This window comes from Zootoca vivipara, chromosome 14 (assembly GCF_963506605.1).
Source record: "Zootoca vivipara chromosome 14, rZooViv1.1, whole genome shotgun sequence".
Taxonomy (NCBI): domain Eukaryota; kingdom Metazoa; phylum Chordata; class Lepidosauria; order Squamata; family Lacertidae; genus Zootoca; species Zootoca vivipara.
The window spans coordinates 35,362,920-35,378,790 of NC_083289.1; the positions used below are offsets into that span (position 1 = coordinate 35,362,920).

A 15,871-nucleotide genomic window follows, 5' to 3' on the forward strand; every position below is an offset into this window, starting at 1 on the left:
TATGAGGGTCCTCTAGTCCAGTGTTTCCCAACCTTGTGCCTCCAGCTGTTTTTGGACTACAACTCCCATCATCCCTAGCTAGCAAGACCAGTGGTCAGGAATAATGGGAATTGTAGTCCGAAAACAGCTGGAGGTACAAGGTTGGGAAACACTGCTCTAGACCAGCTGTCTCAAATACAGTACAGGAATCTTTTGCCCAACATACAGTTCAAATATGTTTGTTTGTTTGTTTGTTTGTTTGTAGCTGTATATAAGATCAGGGGTGTGGAACCTATGGCCTTCCAGTTGTTCTTGGACTCCAGCTTCCATGGCCGATGGCCAGGGATGATGGAAACTGTAGACTAGCAACATCAGATAGGACACAGTTTCCCCATCTCTGCCCAAGACGCTCTGGATGTGCCCTTGAAAATGTGAACCATTTCATGACTAGGGATGGGCAAATTTGTCAATTTCAGTTTCTCTCAGTTTCTCCTTTTTCCAGTCCTAATTTCGGTTCTCTACATTTCCACATAAATTTCATTTTTTTAAGTGCTCATGGAAACACACCAGCATTCTTTGTGTGAATTTATGCACTTTTTAAAAATTGAATTGAATCTATCCCCCATCCTTATTCACGATGGATAACTGAATGTGTGAACGAGCTTCCACTGAAAAACACACAGGATACAGTAAAAGTGCTGCATGCGGTATTAGATCTGTCGCAGTCCAATCACAAAGGGGGAAATGGAAAGCTGGGCCCACCCCAACAGCTCTGCTGAGGCCAGTTCCATTTGGCTCCTCCACTTCCAGAATTTTAAGAACTGTTGCCTGAGTGCTTGTTTTCCTCTTCCCTCCATGTCCCTTTCCCCTTTTTCTGCTGTATCTTTTAGATTGCACTGTCTTGTTTGTTATTGACCGCATGTAAGTTTCTCTGGGATACTTTCTGGATAAGGAGCAGAGCGGAAATGCTTTAGATAAGCTGTCTGCTTGTTGCATTCTGCAGGGGAGGCCCTGCTAGCAATTTGGCTGCCGAGTGAAGTTTTGGGGGCACAGCAGGGTGCTTTCTGTGGTGGCCCCTAAATTGTTGAATGCTATCCCTTCTGGGCTCATCACTGTATACCGGTGGCGTGTGGTGAAATTTTTCATAGGGGAACAATTTGGGCCAGAGGCGCTAGCTTGTGAGCGGTGGGAGTGGGGGGTTGATGTCATGCACTGTGGTGTTGTGATGTCCTGGTGTCACACACATGGGCATTGCACCTCCCTCCGGGGCTTTGGGAAGGAGGTGTCAGGGCTCTGACAGGATGCTGGAGCTTTGGGAAAACTGGATGGGCTTTGGGAAAATGGCAGGATGGGTCCATCAGAGCCTTGTGCCTCCCACCCTGAGCCAGGCAAAAGTTTCCCAGGCTTTGGGAAGGAGATTCCAGGGGAACATTTAGGGGACTAGCCTAGTCCCCTTAGTCCAATGGCCACACACCACTGCTGTACACATTTTGACATCAGGTCAAGCCCTCCATTTTGTACTGGCCTTTGGGGGTGGAAAAAATTCTATGCAGTGCTGTTGGTTGTTTTCCAGGGGGTACTCAAGGGCACACAGTACCGGCACATCTGTTTGTTGTTGTTGTTGTTGTTGTTGTTGTTGTTGTTGTTGTTGTTGTTGTTGTTGTTAAAAAGTGTGGCACTTACTGTAACAACTTCATGTTGAGTACCAGCACCTCTCTCTTTTTGGTTAAAACGTGTGACACCTACTGTAACAACTTCATGGTGAGTACCGGCACCTATTTTTCTAGGAAAAAAACACTGATTATATAGGTTAATTGTATTGAGTTGTCTGTAACCACATATTGAAGGGCCACATACTGAAGGGCCTATGAAAAAACGAACAACCTGCTGTTAGAGCCATCAACTGATGAATGCACACGTATGATTACTAGCTTGTAGTAACACAGTGGTGGGCTTTTTCCACAGGTAGCACCAGTTTTGTGGAATGCTGCTCTGCTGATATACGAGATGCCCCATCAGTATTGGCATTCCACTGGATCTTGAAGACACATCTGGCTAAACAAGCATTTCTCTGATCCCTCGCTTGAACCTCCCGCTTTAACTGCTTTGCTGTTTTATTGGGCTTGTTTTTTTTGTTTGATTTTATTGGTGGCTGTTTATTTTAATGTTTTGATGATGTTGTTTTATCATGCATCTTAATGATGTGTCTTTATTTATTTTTATATTTTGTTTCACACTTGTAAATTACTTTGAAGCCACCTTGGCAATTAAGCTCCATTCAAATACTGCATATCAATCAATTAACTAAACACCTACCAGCTCTATGATCTGCTGGCCTGTTGAATATTGTTATGAAGTAAGAACATTACATGAGTTTTTAGAGCTGATAGACGGAGAATCGAAAGTTTTCTCCTCTTCTTTTTTCTTCTCATCTTTATCTATTTTCTTTTAATTTTTATGTTAAAAATGCTTGATATTTGATATTTATTTCTTTATACTTTTTTCCTTTGTTCTTTCAAGCTTTAATAAAAATTCAAGGGAGGGGGGAAAATCTGCTGGTTTCAATGGGATTAAAACAATTTAACTGCCTGGTTACCAGTGTAAACAATTCATAGGGTAAAAGAAAACTCCATTATAGGAATGTCCACCCTATTTCTATATTAGAGACAATGGTTGTTGTTTTTTTGCATCAGTGACCAGAGTTTTCCAGTGACCCAAGCTTTGAGAAGCCTGAAGCTGGTAAAAATCAGATTCATTTTCCTTCATGCATTTATCATTGATCCAACACTCCCACCTACCAAGCTTCAGGAGAGTTCAAAGGGGGGGGCTCAAATTATGTGACTAGCAACCTCATCTATGGCCCACAACAGACAAGAACCCCCGACCCTAGTTCCACACTTACCCCACCCAAACCATCATGCACTTGGGGCAGGATGAGGAGGACAGGTTGAAAGAGCAGGAGGTTGTAAAACGTCATCTTAAAAAATAGCTTAAAGCTTTACAAAGATGTTATGGCAACAAAAAAAATTGTAATTAAAGTTCTGTTGTTGTTATTTTTTTAAAAAATGGTTGTCAAACCAAGTTTGTTCGTGTGAGTCCCATACAAATGAAAGAAGCCTGTGTGTGTCCAAACACATCCTTTGGAACGATGCAGGACCGATTTATCGCCAAGCATAGGAGGTCCATAGTCCATCTAGGATAGGTGGTTGCCTTTTGCTGTAATCCTGCCCAGGTGAGGTTTGCGGTGGCAGAGCTGAGCCAGTTGGTTGGCCCAAGTGGAGGGTTTATCGGATGATGATTGGTTGGGATGGATTTTTCCTGTTCACAGAAGATTCACAAACAAATTGAGTCTCTCCCCCCCCCAAGCCCATCCCTCTTCATGCAAAATGACCCACAGCGTTTCAACCCTCCCCCCCCCTCCCCAAGCTCTTTGAACCTGGACATCTAGTTGGGGTGTATCAAATGGTAAACATAGAATATCTTTCTTCTCTGTGGTCTCCTAAGCACCCCCCAATGAGCAGGGAGCAAACCCCATGGCACTCCTATGGGGACTTGCTTCTGAGTAAACATGCCTTGGAATTTGTAAAACAGGTTGGATGTGGTTAGCATTAATCCCAGTGTATAGCAGGACTTTTGAAGATGGTTTCATTACTTTTTTTTTTTTTAGCTGCCTTGAGTCTCTTTGGAGAAATAGGTTGGGTAGAAATGTCTGAAATAAATGAACTAGGCCTGAATGGCTAAACAAGGGGTGGAGAACCTGTGGCTTTCCTGATGTTGCATAGGCCATGCTAGCAGGGCCTGATGAGAGTTGCAGTCCAACAACATCTGGAGGGCCACAGGTTTGCTATCTCTCAGTTAATCTCATATTTATTTTACCCTACCTTATGTGTTTATCCAAACACGCAAGGTGTTATGAAATGTTGCATGAGAAGGTATTCCTTCTTTTTAAAATAATAATAATAATATGATCTTTATTATTTTTAATGAATGAATGAATGGATATAACCTTCCTTGAAATCAGCCTTCAGGAACCTGGTGCCATCCAGAAGTTTTGGACTACAATTCCCATCAGTCCCAGCTGGTTGTAGTCCAGAACCTCCGAGATAATTTCTGGGGAATTGACAAAACCCTTCTTACAGAAAGGAAGCACTCTAGTTCTGCTAAGGAGATCTGCAGACATAGTTAGATCCCTGGCCAAGGATGGTAAAAAACACATGAATTGCCATTGAATTTATAACAATCAATCCAGAGTTCCAGGAACACATGGGAACTCTTTCTCAACCGTGAGAAGAAAGATTAGGTAGACTCCATCAAACCTTACTTTGGTTGGTTTGCTAGTCACTCGCAATGTCTGTGCTGGATGGAACTGATGGGTCCAAAACACCTGGAAGGCGCTAAGTTGGGAAAATCTCCGTTATACCTTTCAAGGAGCCTTAGGGTCTTCTCGATAGGGTTTAATTTATAATAATCAAGCCATTGAGATATTGCAAACGGGTCATAGGCAATGGGTTTGGGTTTTACTTAATGGGTTTTCACTGGAAAGGTACAGCTGAATTAAATATGGGCTGGCAAGTTGATGTCGGTAACACTGTCTGGACTCCTGCTTCAGATCCCACAATAAACACCCATCTCGAAACACCTTTAGCTGGGGAGAAAGGTTTAATGTTCTGAGAAGGCACCAGCTAGAGCTTGTTCATCCTCTGTTCTCCCCTGCCAATATACAGTGATGACTGGTGCCCACCGGGGACTAGTGAGGCAGAAATCAGGGGAGTCCAACAGGAGGCAGAGCCAGAGCCAACTCATTCTAGTTTTGTCCCCGTCCTACAACTCCCTGCTGCAGTCTGCAAGGTCAACACTGAGACTAAGGAGGAGGAAGCCAACAGGCAGTCCTGGCACCTCCTGGGTTGCATGTGAGTAAGAAGGCAGGTGGGTGGAGACTGGCTGGGGCCAGACTGGGGTGGATGCCTCACTCACCATGATGGACAAGCCTCCACTGCCAATATATAAGGAGGAGGTGCGGCTGGGGAGGGAGAGGCCAAGGCTCAATGTAAGGCTAAGAGCTGCTGCCTTTGAGGGCTAAAGGGAGGAGGAGGCTGTAGCAAACCAGACCTATCAGTTAACCTTGAAGAGGGAACTGCTTGCAGGGTATGTAGGAAAGCTACTGATAAGAGGAGCGAAGTTAATGGGACGGAATTGCGAGGGCTTCTGCGACCAGAAAAGGGCAGGCAAATGCAGCGCTTGCTATGTGTGATGCAAAGAGTCTCAGGCTTTCTCCTGGAGGACCCACCAGGACCACTTCATGCAGTAGAGGGCTCTAGAGCTCTGAGGATAACAGTGAACCTAAACAGAGCTCTAAAAACTGAGAGGAAGGCAGTGAGTAATCTCATAGCTGCCAAAAAGGGAAAGAAAGTTGCTCCGTGTTTTTTGAAAACCTTTGATCTGTACATCTTTTAAAAGATGAATGAAATAATAGATTGTTGTACAGTGGGGAGAGGGATGAGCAGGGAGTGGGAGATGTGGTGGGAGACTGTCCTCCTTTAGTGAGCAGTATCAATATAAAATGCATTACTAGTGCTGGAGCTGAATCATCGGCTCAAATTAAGCCCCAGCGCGGTGATAATGCTGGGAAGACTCAACAGAGGTAGGGCTGGACAGTGCCTGTGGTCTCTTTCTGCTGGTATTGGGGATGATGGCTTAGCTGCAGGAAGAACGATGGGGACATTAGAATCAGAGGCCGCTTCTTCGGCATCACACATTCCTGTTTCTCCAAGCCACAGACTGGAGGAATATCGTTGTTCGGCGGTGGCTGGTGGCCATTGGGACTGGTGGGGCAGAAGGCAGGGAGGTCAACAGTAGGTGGCGCCAGAGCTAATGGCAGGCAGAGCCAACTAGTTCTACTTTTGCCCCCATCCTCCTGCCTGCTGGGTTCTACAAGGGCAACACAGGAGGGGGAAGTTGACAGGCAGTGCCACATGCTGGACTGGTTGTAAGAAAGAAGGCAGTCATGTGAAGGCTGGCTGAGGGCACACTGAGGTTGCCCTAATGGACCTGCCACCACAAAACCGTAATGAGAAGGCCACCAAAACACCATGAATAGGAAATGGCACAGTGTGTAGTAAAATATCTGGGGCTGGCCCAGAGCAATAGGTCAGCTATCACCAACCTGGCACACTCCAGGTGTTTCAAACTACAACTCCCATCAGCCCCAGCCAGCGCCAGGCGGGGAGGGGGACAATAGGCAGTGCAGGTGGTTGCTTTGGGTGCTGGAATTCCAAGCGAGCCAGGTTAATTTGGGCAAAAGCCACTAGGGAGAGCTTAGACCTCCTTTCCCTAACCTTTGGGACAATGTTGCTTGGGTTGTGTGTACCATTTGCAACATCCGCTTTCTCTGCCTCTGAAGAACAGGACGCAATAGGCGATTAGCATCCATTTCTGCCCCTTTGCTTGTCCCACCTGGGTGGAAAAAGGAAACAGGGCTGCAAACACCTGGAAAACCCGCAAGGAGGGCACGCACTTGCCCCATGCAGCGAGATGCAAGAAGTGAGGCAGCAAAAGGCTTCTGAGCCCTCCCTGAAAATCCCTCCTCTCATTTCTGCAGAAACACGGCACAAATCATGGCTTACATCCCTCAGTGCTATCCTAAGCATGCTTAGTCTGAAGTAAGGCCCACCATGTCCAACAGGTCTTACTCCCAGGTAAGGGTGCACAGGACTGCCACCGTGGCAACTTGGGTTAGCCTGCGGACACACACTTGCACCATCCAGAGAAATTGGAAGTAGCCTCTCTTTTTTACCATTCCCCAAAAGGAGAAGGTGAGAAGCCTTTGCTGTTTGGAGGCGAGCTTCCTCCCTTTTCTTCCAAAGCAGTGAATTGGGCAGAAGGGGTATGTGTGTGTGTACAGGTACTAGAGAGAGCGGCAATGGCAAGCGAGCATTGCTCATCAATAAAGTGGCAGCTCTAACTGTCCCGACAGGAGATTCCACCACCAGGATACAACACGTCCTAGCTGCTTCAGAGGTGCCTGTCCAGATCCTGTAGCTAGTTGTGCCTCTTTGGGGTGGATCTCTATGGTAGCTTGCAGAAGAAGGAGGTGGATGGTTGAGAGTGGAGTGCCTGAGTTATTGAGGTTGCCCTCCAGCACCCGAGAGACAACAAGAGCCCTGAAAAGGACTTCAAAAAGCTACCAAGCAATGTCAAGGATCGTCAAGCAATGGCCAGCCCGATCCTTGACCCAGGAGAGGGCAGGGCAATAGACTCTGGAGTAGGGATGGGTAAACCTATCCATTTTTGGTTTCTCAGTTTCCCAGTCTAAAACTGAGTTCTCCACATTTCCACACCAGTTGGCATCTCTTCCTTTAAAAACCCACCATGAAAATTCACCAGTATTTCCTTTAGTGTGAATTCCTTCTAATATACACATTTTTTTGCAAAGCATTTTCCCTTGCTCTAATGAATTTTCCTACATTTATTTGCACCAACAAATGGATTGTTATGCACTCTTCCCCCCAGTATATGCATATTTAATTTGCACATTTACTTGGCTGCGGAATTGCATTGCAAAATTCAGAGAAGTGCGAAAGAGGGCCGTGTTTTGGTTGGCGTATCACTACGGAAAGTGTGGGATTAGGTAGATTCGTATTCGAACACAAACTGAATCGAATCTCTCCCTCACCCCTACTCCGCATTGCCCACTTCGGTTGGCAGGGTTGCGTAAGGAAAGGAAGGAACTGGTGTGTAAGGGGGTGGTTTGCGGGAGGTTCAGGGGAAGGAGATGCCTCCATCTCCTCTGGGCGGAAGCAGAAGACACAGCGGAAAAATCCCTGTGCATCAGTAAATGGAACGTGGATGGAAATACAAAGCCACGCCAGCTTTATACTGGAACAGACAAGCTGAGCCCAGGGTCAAGGCTGCTGCCCACAGCCCTGCCCAAGACGAAGCAAAATCCAGAGTCTACCTTACCACAAGACGGAAGCAAGCGAGCATGCAAAAGCTGCGGGTTTGTTCCGAAGAGAGGAAGAAGGGAAGAAGGAGAAAAAACCCTTCATCATTAGCAAAATAATAAGAATAATAATTTTTAAAAAAACAACCCAGAGGGAGGCAGATGGCTGCCTGCCAAGCATGGCATGACCTTAGGGTCAGCCAGGATTGTTCAGATGACTGTTTGTTAAATCCATTTCCTGGGAAACATTTGCTCCTTGAATTGCTCTCTTCATGTGAAGATGACTTACAGTCAATACACCGGCTTTTGCCTGTGGGAGCACCCATCCACCCCGGTCTCCCAAGAGTCACGGGGACAAGCGCCAAGGCTTTCTTTCACAGCGTTGATCGGTTTGCTTATTCTATAATTTTCTTCCCTCCCTCGTCTCCTCCTATAAACACTTCATTGCAGCGTCCCATTCTTGGAATCCAGAGGTGGAACCCAACACGCATCCGCAACCGCTCCATTATTCATCCTGAATCGACCTTCCTCTATCTCTTTTCTTCAGCTTTCCACCTCTACCTCGAACGACGCCGACTGTTTCAACCGAAGGCTCGGCCATCCAGAATCCATACCTGGAAGGCCACCAAGGGGTCTATCTCCCCTTATTCTTGCATTACAACCCACCCAAGACCGGGCAGGGGGGGACACAGGCGAACCTCTACCCACCAGCACTTGGCCGGAAACCACTTTTGATCCAGCACTGAGCGGCAGCAGCTTTTGCCACCAACTTGCCAATCTGCCACAGCGGATTCTTGTTTCTTTCCATATACCACTTTGTTTGTTTGTTTTTCATTTGTGTTTTTGTGTTTTTTTTGTTTTTTTTAAGCATCGTTATTTTTTTCAAAAATGAAGATTTCAGGACAGATCACTACAAGGAAGACGGGAGGTGATGGAGGCATGGGGATTTTACAAACTTGAGGAGGGATTTCTTCCAAGTTGCCACTGCCACAGCTTCATGGGACGTGGACGCACATGCAAAGTGCGCTAGTCATTCATACGCACGATCTAACTCTTGGCTTATGATTTGCCACACGTTGCGTTGATCTCTCTCTCTCAGTGTGCATGTGTGGTTTATAAGTCACAGCATCTCTCCCGGAAAAAATATATATATATATAGATAGATATATTAAATGAATAAATAAAACCATGACTCTGATTGGTTGGTCAGTGCTGGGTTGGGATTGGAGGACCTGGCTCCAGACGATGGTCAGATTCTTCCAGGGAGCGGCTTACTCGATCACCATGCAACGGGGCAAGTGTTGGGAAAAATATTTGAAAAGCTCTGGAGTGGCCCCTGGACAATTTGTCAACTCGAGTTCTTCTAAGTCCTGAAGCTGGACGAGGCCCGAGAGCCCAGTTGTGGTCAGGAGAGGACAACCTGGAAAGTCCAAAATCAGAGAGCACCCCATGAACAATAAACAACTCATTCAGATGACCACAACTTACAGCAAGCAAGGTTAGCAATGGTCACATTCACACATCACATTTATAGCACTCTGATACCGCTTTTAACAGCCACCTGCATAGTGGCATTGATTGTTAAACCAATCTGGGAACTGTAGTTCTGGTAGGGGAACAGGGGCCTCCTAACAACACTCAGCAGCTCCCAGAATTCTTTGGGGGAAGCCATGCCCATTCAAAGTCGCGTCATAGTGCTTTACATGTGTGGTGTTAATGTGGCCGCTGTCTACTCAGAAGTCAGCCCCACTGAATTCAGCTGAAGCTATTCTAGGGACACACAAATTCATTAGTTTTGGTTTCTCTCAGTTTCTCATTTCTCTAGCCCCAAATTCAGTTCTCGACATTTCCACACTAGTTCATGATTCTTTTAAGAAGGTTAGCATGAAACTGCATCAGTATTTTAGTGCAAATTTACCCTAATATACACATTTTATGCAATTTGGCCAGTTACACATTTTTGTTGCCATTTCCTTGAACACAATGCATTTTTATAATATTATTTTCACAAATATAAGTGTTTTTAATAGACATTTTACCTCAGTTGTATGCATTGTTGTGCACTTTATTGTCATTATCAATTCCCTTTCGCCACTTTCAGCTCTCTGGGGAGAGGGGGATGTAGTGTGTAATCCCTAGCCAAAGTTTCCCTTATTTTCCTTTTGCCCTGCCCCCACCCCACACAAAAGAATGTGGTGGCAATGTTTGTATGAATGAGTTTCTCAGCAAAGTGGTGGGTTCAAATGGAGTCATGACTTATGCCCCAAAGCATCAGAAAAGTTCCCCTTAGTTTGGCTCTCACCAGCAACAGACAAGAGGCGTAAACTTCTCATTCCCAGCAGATGCTTCAGGCCAAAATCTTGAACCTGAAACAGGAGAGAAGGAGGGAGGATTTGTGAGCCTGAATTGCTATGACTTGAGAAGCAAGCGGATTAAGTTTGTTCACTATGCTCGTTTTTAAGACCTGAAGTCTTGCTAATATGGGGGTATTCTATTGGCACGGGTGCCAACTGTGAAATGAACCTTTCTAGAGAAGTCTGGGGCAACCTTTGGCCCTTCAGGTGTTGCTGGACTACAGCTCTTATCAGCCCTGGACACTGGCCATGCATGCTGAGGATTATGGGAGTTGTAGTTCAGTAACAACTGGAGAGCTGAAGGTTCCCTACACCTGGTCTAGGCAGACATAATGGTGGGGTCTGAATGGCTGTTAGGCAGAAGATGGAGCAGACCGGTTCTCTGTTACTGCAGATGACAACATTAGGAGAAACTTCCTGATGGCTAGAGCTGTTCAGCAGTGGAACACTCTGCTTCAGGAGGCAGGGGCTCTCTTTGACTTGAGATCTAGCAGCAGAGGCCTACCCAAAGATACCGTGGTTGCATCCTGTATGGTAGATCTTACACTGAGCAAGAAATTGGAACCAGATGACCAACTCTATGTCAGTCCGTATTTTCATCAATGAAATATTGGAGCAGTGGAGGCCGGTCCATTTGGGAAAATAGGGCACTGTCCTACCAGCTTCAGTCTACCCTCAGCCAGCCCCCACCTGTCTGCCTTCATACCTACAGCCCATCCAAGATGTGGCACTACCTGTCAACTTCCTCCTCCTTAAGTCTTGGTGGTTGCCCCTTTAGAACTCAGCAGGGAAAAGGATGGAGACAAAACTAGAATTAGTTGGCTGTGCCTGTCATTGGCTCTGGCTAGACCTACTTTTGGTCTCCTTGCTTTCGGCTCTACTAGTCCCAATGGGCATCAGCCAACACCGTTGTCAGACCTTCAAATAGAGGACTCACCTCCCTAAAGGTGAGGCTACAGTACTACCTGAAGCTCCAGAATATTCATACCTGCCAAGTCTCCCACTGAAAAATGTGGGATCAGCAGCGGTGCGGCACCGGAAGTTGCATAGAAGCAACTTCTGGGGCCGCTGTTCCCATGTGTGGGCACCGGAAATCGGGCAGAGCGGCACCGGAAGTCGCTTCTATGCATGCCCGGCGGCCATCTTGGTGGTGGCTGCATGGTGGAGGCCATCTTGGTGACGGCCGCCGCCATGCGGCAACCACCAAGATGGCTGCCGAGCATGTGTAGAAGCAACTTCTGGTGCCCACACATGGGAAAAGCGGCACCCAAAATGGAGGCTCCCTGGCAGGTAGGAAATCTGGGGGAGAGAGAGCTGGGGGATTTCCGGGATTTTTCTCCATTCAGGAGAACAGCGGGAAACGGGTTAAAATCTGGGGGTTTCCCACGAAAAATGGGATACTTGGCAGCTAAGAGAATATTGTCATTTGCCAATTGACCTGGCAGCTGCCACCACTTGCCAGCTGTTGGAGGAAAGAGCAGGAAGCAGGGATTGCTTAAAGGGAGACCCCCAGAATCTTTCCCACCTCCCCAACCTCTTTATAGCCTCTGCCAACAGATTGAAAGAACCAGGTGCTCTTTCCCCCTTACCAGGGGATTCTTGGGGACAGCCCAAGAGATTTTGCCCCTTTTGTCCCACCCAGCTTTCCATGCACAGAAGCTGGCTAGAGCTGCTATTGAATTGTACTTCAAGCCTAACAAAGAAAGTCATGTCAGGGGGAGAGCTGCCCCTGCTGCCCCTCAAAATTTGCTGCCAGACGCACTTGTACCACTCTATTAGTAGGGCCAGCCCCATCTATTACCTACCTGGCAGCACCAACGGAGGTATAAGTTCCTAAGAGATGACATGGTGGATAAGTAACTGAGTCCGGTATCTGTGATCCGCACACACCTGCAGGAGAGTTGAGAAAATCACAACTGTGAGGAGGAAAGCATGAGCAATAGGTGTTGCCATGAAAACCTGGGCAACGTGCATTTTAAAACAAATTGACATCACATTTTTAAGGAAACACCAATAAACTAAACAGCAGCAGTTGTCAGAGGACCAAACTAGATTATGTATTAAATGCATGTATGCATTGCTATACATTTTGTACTGGAAGGAAGGAACCTGGGAGATGGGGCAGGGAGGTGTTTCTCAGTGACATCAGAGTGGACAGCCAATCAGTGCTGTGAACTTTGAAGCTTTCAGAACTTTGTCGCCCAATCCTCCAGAATGGAGAGGCACAAGTGCGTTTTGAGCTGACTACTTAGAAGGCACCTCCACATCCAGAACAGCTTCCAGATGAGGACTTAAATTTGGAGACAGGTCTTGGAGAAATTGCAAAAGGCTTTTTTTAAAATCAGATTTTCTTCTAAAAAAGTAAATCCAGATTAACTTGGTGGCAAGGGGATACAAGTTGGTATTTTGATGCCAACGATGCCATGTGGACACTGGCATGATTAAGGAGCACCCACCACCCCAAAACAGGTCTCTTCCAGGTGTCCTTTTTATTGTGCATTCATGATGATTTGTGCTCATGATGTTTGTGGGGTGGTCACACGTGATCCCACATTCAAGACTGTTTGTGCCTGTAGAACCTTTGGAGCAGCCATACTGCTTCATTTCCAGGTAGCGCATATCCTGCAACTTCCTTGTTGGCTTTGCTCTGCTTCCATAGTCAGAGGCATTGTGCTCCTGAATACCAGTTTTCGGAAGCCCCAGGAGAGGAGGGTGCTCTTGTCCTGCTCACAAGTTCCCACAGGCATCTGGTAGGCCATGGGGGGAACAGGATGTTGGACTTGGACCACTGGTCTCATCCAGCATTTCTTCTTATGTTCATAGGATCGTTGGAATCTGCCTTACTCCAAGTCAGACGATTGGTCCATCTAGCTAAGTGTTGTCTATACTAACTGGCAGAGACTCTCCAGGATTCCAGACAGGATTGTTTCCTATCTGGAGATGCCACAATGTTCTAGGGTGGGTGGGGAGGTGTTGTCTCACTTTTGTTGCACCTCTGTACAGGAATAATGTGGTAGCATTGGAGAAGCACCGCAGAACAGCCAAGCAAGCAGAATAAACTTACCACAAACACCCTATGATTGTGTCAAGCGCATGTTGCGGAATACACACGCTACAGTCTGGGAGAGACCCACAGATTCTCTGCATGTGCTAGGATAATTCACAAGGGGGCAGCATTGAACTAGAGAAGCTTCATTGACTGTGCAGTCCCTAGGCTGAGGGGAGGGCCTTCCGGATGCCAAGAGATCAGAAGCTACACACGCAACCGGTCCCTGAAGTTACGGGTCGGAAGGCAGCTGAGACAGTTAGTGGCTTGGCATAACGGGAGCCAGACACTGATGGAGAGAGCCAGCTTGGTGTAGTGGTTAGGATGCCAGACTAGGATCCAGGAGAACAGGGTTCAAATTAGCTCTGAAGCTCATTGGGTGGACCTTGGGCGAGTCAGCATCTCTCAGACCTACCTCACAGGGTGGTTGTGAGGATAAAATGAGAAGTATATAGTCCACCTCGAGCTTCTTGGAGGAAAGGTGGGCTAGAAACATAATCTCATATAAAGACATGGCACCAGCAGGGTCATCTATTTGGAGATCAGGGCTAGAACACTACCCCTTGAGGCACTGCAGTTCCCTGGAAACCCCTTGGTTTCATGGGGACCAAGCTGCATTGTAGGCAGATAGGCAGCTGCCTCATTGTATCAATCAGGCCACTGGGCCATCTAGCTCAGTCCTTGTCTACAATGACTGGCAGTGGTTCTCTAGGGTTTCAGGCAAGAGGGCATTCCCGGCCCTACCTGGAGATGTTGGGAATTGAATCTAAGCAGGTGCTCTACCACTGAGCTATGGGCCACCCCTGGTCCCCACCTTTCTTGTTCTGATTCTGCCCTATCAGCAAGTGTCTCTGCTGCAATCAGCTTCCCCTGAGCCTTGAGTTACGATGGGAGAAACTGGTGCACAGAGGTCTCTCCTTGTTTTGCCCCTCTGGAAACTGAGGCCCAGCCCATTTTAAACTGCACCATTAGCTTCTAACCCTTTAGAAGATTGTGGTGTGCCTATGCTAGAACCAAGCCCTAGGGGTACAGGAAGCTATTGAGCTTAGTATTGCCTACACTAACCAGCAGCAGATCTCCAGGCTTTTCAGGCAGGGGAAACATTCCTACCTGGAGGTGCCGAGTATCAAACCTAAGACCTTCTGCATGCCAAGCAGGTGCTCTGCCACTGGTCTACACAGCCTGGTTTCTGAGCTTGGCCAAGACCTGCCAAGATGTTTCTCCACTGCTGCGTAACCATTTCTTGGCATATCGCGCTTCAATCCTCCATCACATCCTCCGTGAAACTTCAAGAGGGCTCAGTTTTCTACCTACCTATCAAGCACCAGCTCCTCCAGCTTGTGCAGGTCACAGGCAATGTACTCCAAGGCCATGTCTGTGATCCGAGGACACCATGACAGGTCCAAGCTTCGGAGTTTGCGGAGGTTCTCTGCCACCAGCTCCACGCCATCGTCCGTCACCTTAGAGCAGCCAGAGAGGCTGAGGACACTCAGGTTAGGGAGGCTGTGCACCATGTTGACCACCCCATGGTTTGTGATCTCCCAGCAGGAGTTCAGGCGGAGGGTGTGGGTTGTGTAACCCTGCTTGGCAGTGAAGTAGGCTAGGGCCGTGTCCGTCACATGATAGGCTTGGAGATTCAGCTCGGTCAAGTTGGGCAGCAGCTGGGAGATGGCGGCAATGGCGTCGTCGGCCACGTTGATGCAGTCGCTGACGCTCAGGGAAGTGATGCGGGCATTCAGGCTCGACCAGAGGCCAGCTTCGGTGAAATCATTACACCCGGACAGTTCCAGCCGCAACACCCCTTGCATCTGTTCCAGCATGACCTGAGGAAGGAACACACAGGTTTCATTTTGCGGGAGGGGATCATAGAGTGGCAAAGCTGGAAAGGACATTAGAAATCGTCCAAGCCAGGGATCAGCGGGCATCAGGCTTGTGGATGGGGACAAAGACGTAGTAGTCTGAGGTCACCTAGGGTTAAAGACCTGTTAATATTTCTCCAGCAGAGTCTCTGTCTCCAGCGTCCTAGAGCTGTCCAATCAGTAGGAAGGGGAGTTTTTAGCCAGTGGGAAGAGGTCCTTCTGACACTTTGTGCTGATTGGAGCCAATCAGAGTGGGAGGAGGTGAGCGGCCCAAAGTAATGGCTGAGTGGGGATTGGAACCTTTGTCTCCCAGGTCTGACACTCAACTGCTATGCCACACTGGATCAGCAACATTGGGAGGGCCAAAGGTTCCCCACCCCTCTGCTCTTTTGAGCCAAGTGGGGCTTACTCTCAAGCAGACACATGTAGGTGCGTACTTCAAATTACCCACAAGGAATGTGTACTTAGAAGTAAGTCCCACTGAGTTCAAAGGTGCTTCCTCTGATGCAACTGTATAATAGTATAATAGTATTGCAACTTTCACCCACCTCATGCTCTCTCAAAGAGAGAGAGAAAAGAAGAGAATCACACTCTACAGATGCTCAAGAAACTGAATTTCCTTGAATTCCATTGGGAATAGACTTGATCTGCACACTTCGGCCTTATCCATGGATTGGAATGAAATTATTCTCAA

General features: G+C 47.3%; 1 protein-coding gene across 1 annotated transcript in view; it reads right to left on the minus strand.

The window, feature by feature from the left end:
• Positions 1-4,005: 4,005 nt before the first annotated feature.
• FBXL16 (F-box and leucine rich repeat protein 16) overlaps positions 4,006-15,871 on the minus strand; it is a 57,748-nt gene continuing 45,882 nt past the window's right edge. The window contains exons 3-6 of the mRNA XM_035132301.2: positions 14,633-15,141; positions 12,078-12,162; positions 10,221-10,284; positions 4,006-9,338 (exon numbers count right to left, since the gene is read on the minus strand). Of these exons, the coding sequence (XP_034988192.2) occupies positions 9,190-9,338; positions 10,221-10,284; positions 12,078-12,162; positions 14,633-15,141 (807 nt within the window). The 3' untranslated portion in view covers positions 4,006-9,189. The remainder of the gene's footprint in view (positions 9,339-10,220; positions 10,285-12,077; positions 12,163-14,632; positions 15,142-15,871) is intronic.